We start from the raw sequence: 1,001 nt of genomic DNA, 5'->3' as shown, positions 1-1,001 counted from the left end.
GGCCCTTCCTTCGGTTTTAGGGTTCCTTTCCTCCATTTTGGGGTGTCCCCCCCACACACACACCGTTACCACAGTGATGGGCAGGGTTCCCCCTACCCCTTCAATGGGTTTTGGGCTGGGTGGGGGTTTCAGGGGCTGTGTGAAGGCACCCCCCGACCCTAAAAAGGGAGGGGGTGCTGCTCTCTGCACCAGGTCTGTCAGGGGGTCACCCTATGGGCCCCCCCCCATGCGTTTGAGTGCCCCCCAAAAAAAACCCTGGCTTGGGGTGTGTGTTGGTGGCGGGGTTTGGGGTGTCCAGCTCCTTCTCGCACCGGGTCGTGCTCCCCGTGCCCCACCATCCCGTCTGGGGTGTCCTGTTAACGGGGCCTTTGCCTGGTAAATGCCCCACGTCAGTTGCCCCGGGGTGGGCATCGGTTTCTCTTCTGCTGGTTTTTCACCCGCTCCCGGTCTCGAATCTCTCCCCGCCTCTGGTGTGTGTGTATAAACACGCGGATGCATCCCTGCCTGCGCTTTTTTTAGCTGGCATGGGAGGGATCCCTTTTAGTTTTTATAAAATTTGTGCTTTTCAGGTCTGGCTTTAACAGAACGCCTTTGAGGATTTAAACGTGCCAAAGATGAATCTTTGAAGCGCTCCTCTTTCTCTTTTTTTAAATGGGGACACAGCAAGTGAGCAAAAAGGGAACAGAGTCATCGGGCTGACCTCGCAGGAATGTAAAGCTTTGCAAGCTTTACAACCCCCCCAAATCCCTCTGTCTTCTGCGCCATCCAGATAGCAGGTTGGACCTGATGGCAGTGCCCCTGTCTTGCAGGGCTAGCAGCTTGCTCATGGGACTAGTGACTATCTTAGCTTAAACATTACCCATGGTCATAGTGCTTTGACATCGTGGGCAGGAAGATAGCATGGGGCAGAAGAAAACCCGAGTCCTGCAATTGCAGATGATCTTGGTTTATAATAGCTTATCTGTGCTGACAGTGCCTAGGAGTATCTGTTGGGCAGCAAG

At 54.2% G+C, this 1,001-nt stretch overlaps 1 protein-coding gene across 1 annotated transcript in view; it reads right to left on the bottom strand.

Moving 5' to 3' along the window:
* SEC22B (SEC22 vesicle trafficking protein homolog B (S. cerevisiae)) overlaps positions 1-338 on the bottom strand; it is a 7,112-nt gene extending 6,774 nt beyond the window's left edge. Inside the window, exon 1 of the mRNA XM_009320692.1 lies at positions 312-338. Within this exon, the coding sequence (XP_009318967.1) occupies positions 312-338 (27 nt within the window). The remainder of the gene's footprint in view (positions 1-311) is intronic.
* Positions 339-1,001: the final 663 nt, after the last annotated feature.

The sequence above is a fragment of the Pygoscelis adeliae genome, unplaced genomic scaffold, assembly GCF_000699105.1.
Source record: "Pygoscelis adeliae isolate BGI_AS28 unplaced genomic scaffold, ASM69910v1 Scaffold402, whole genome shotgun sequence".
NCBI classification, from domain to species: Eukaryota; Metazoa; Chordata; class Aves; order Sphenisciformes; family Spheniscidae; genus Pygoscelis; species Pygoscelis adeliae.
Note: the sequence above shows the minus strand (reverse complement) of the source record. Positions and strands in the feature narration are given on the sequence as shown.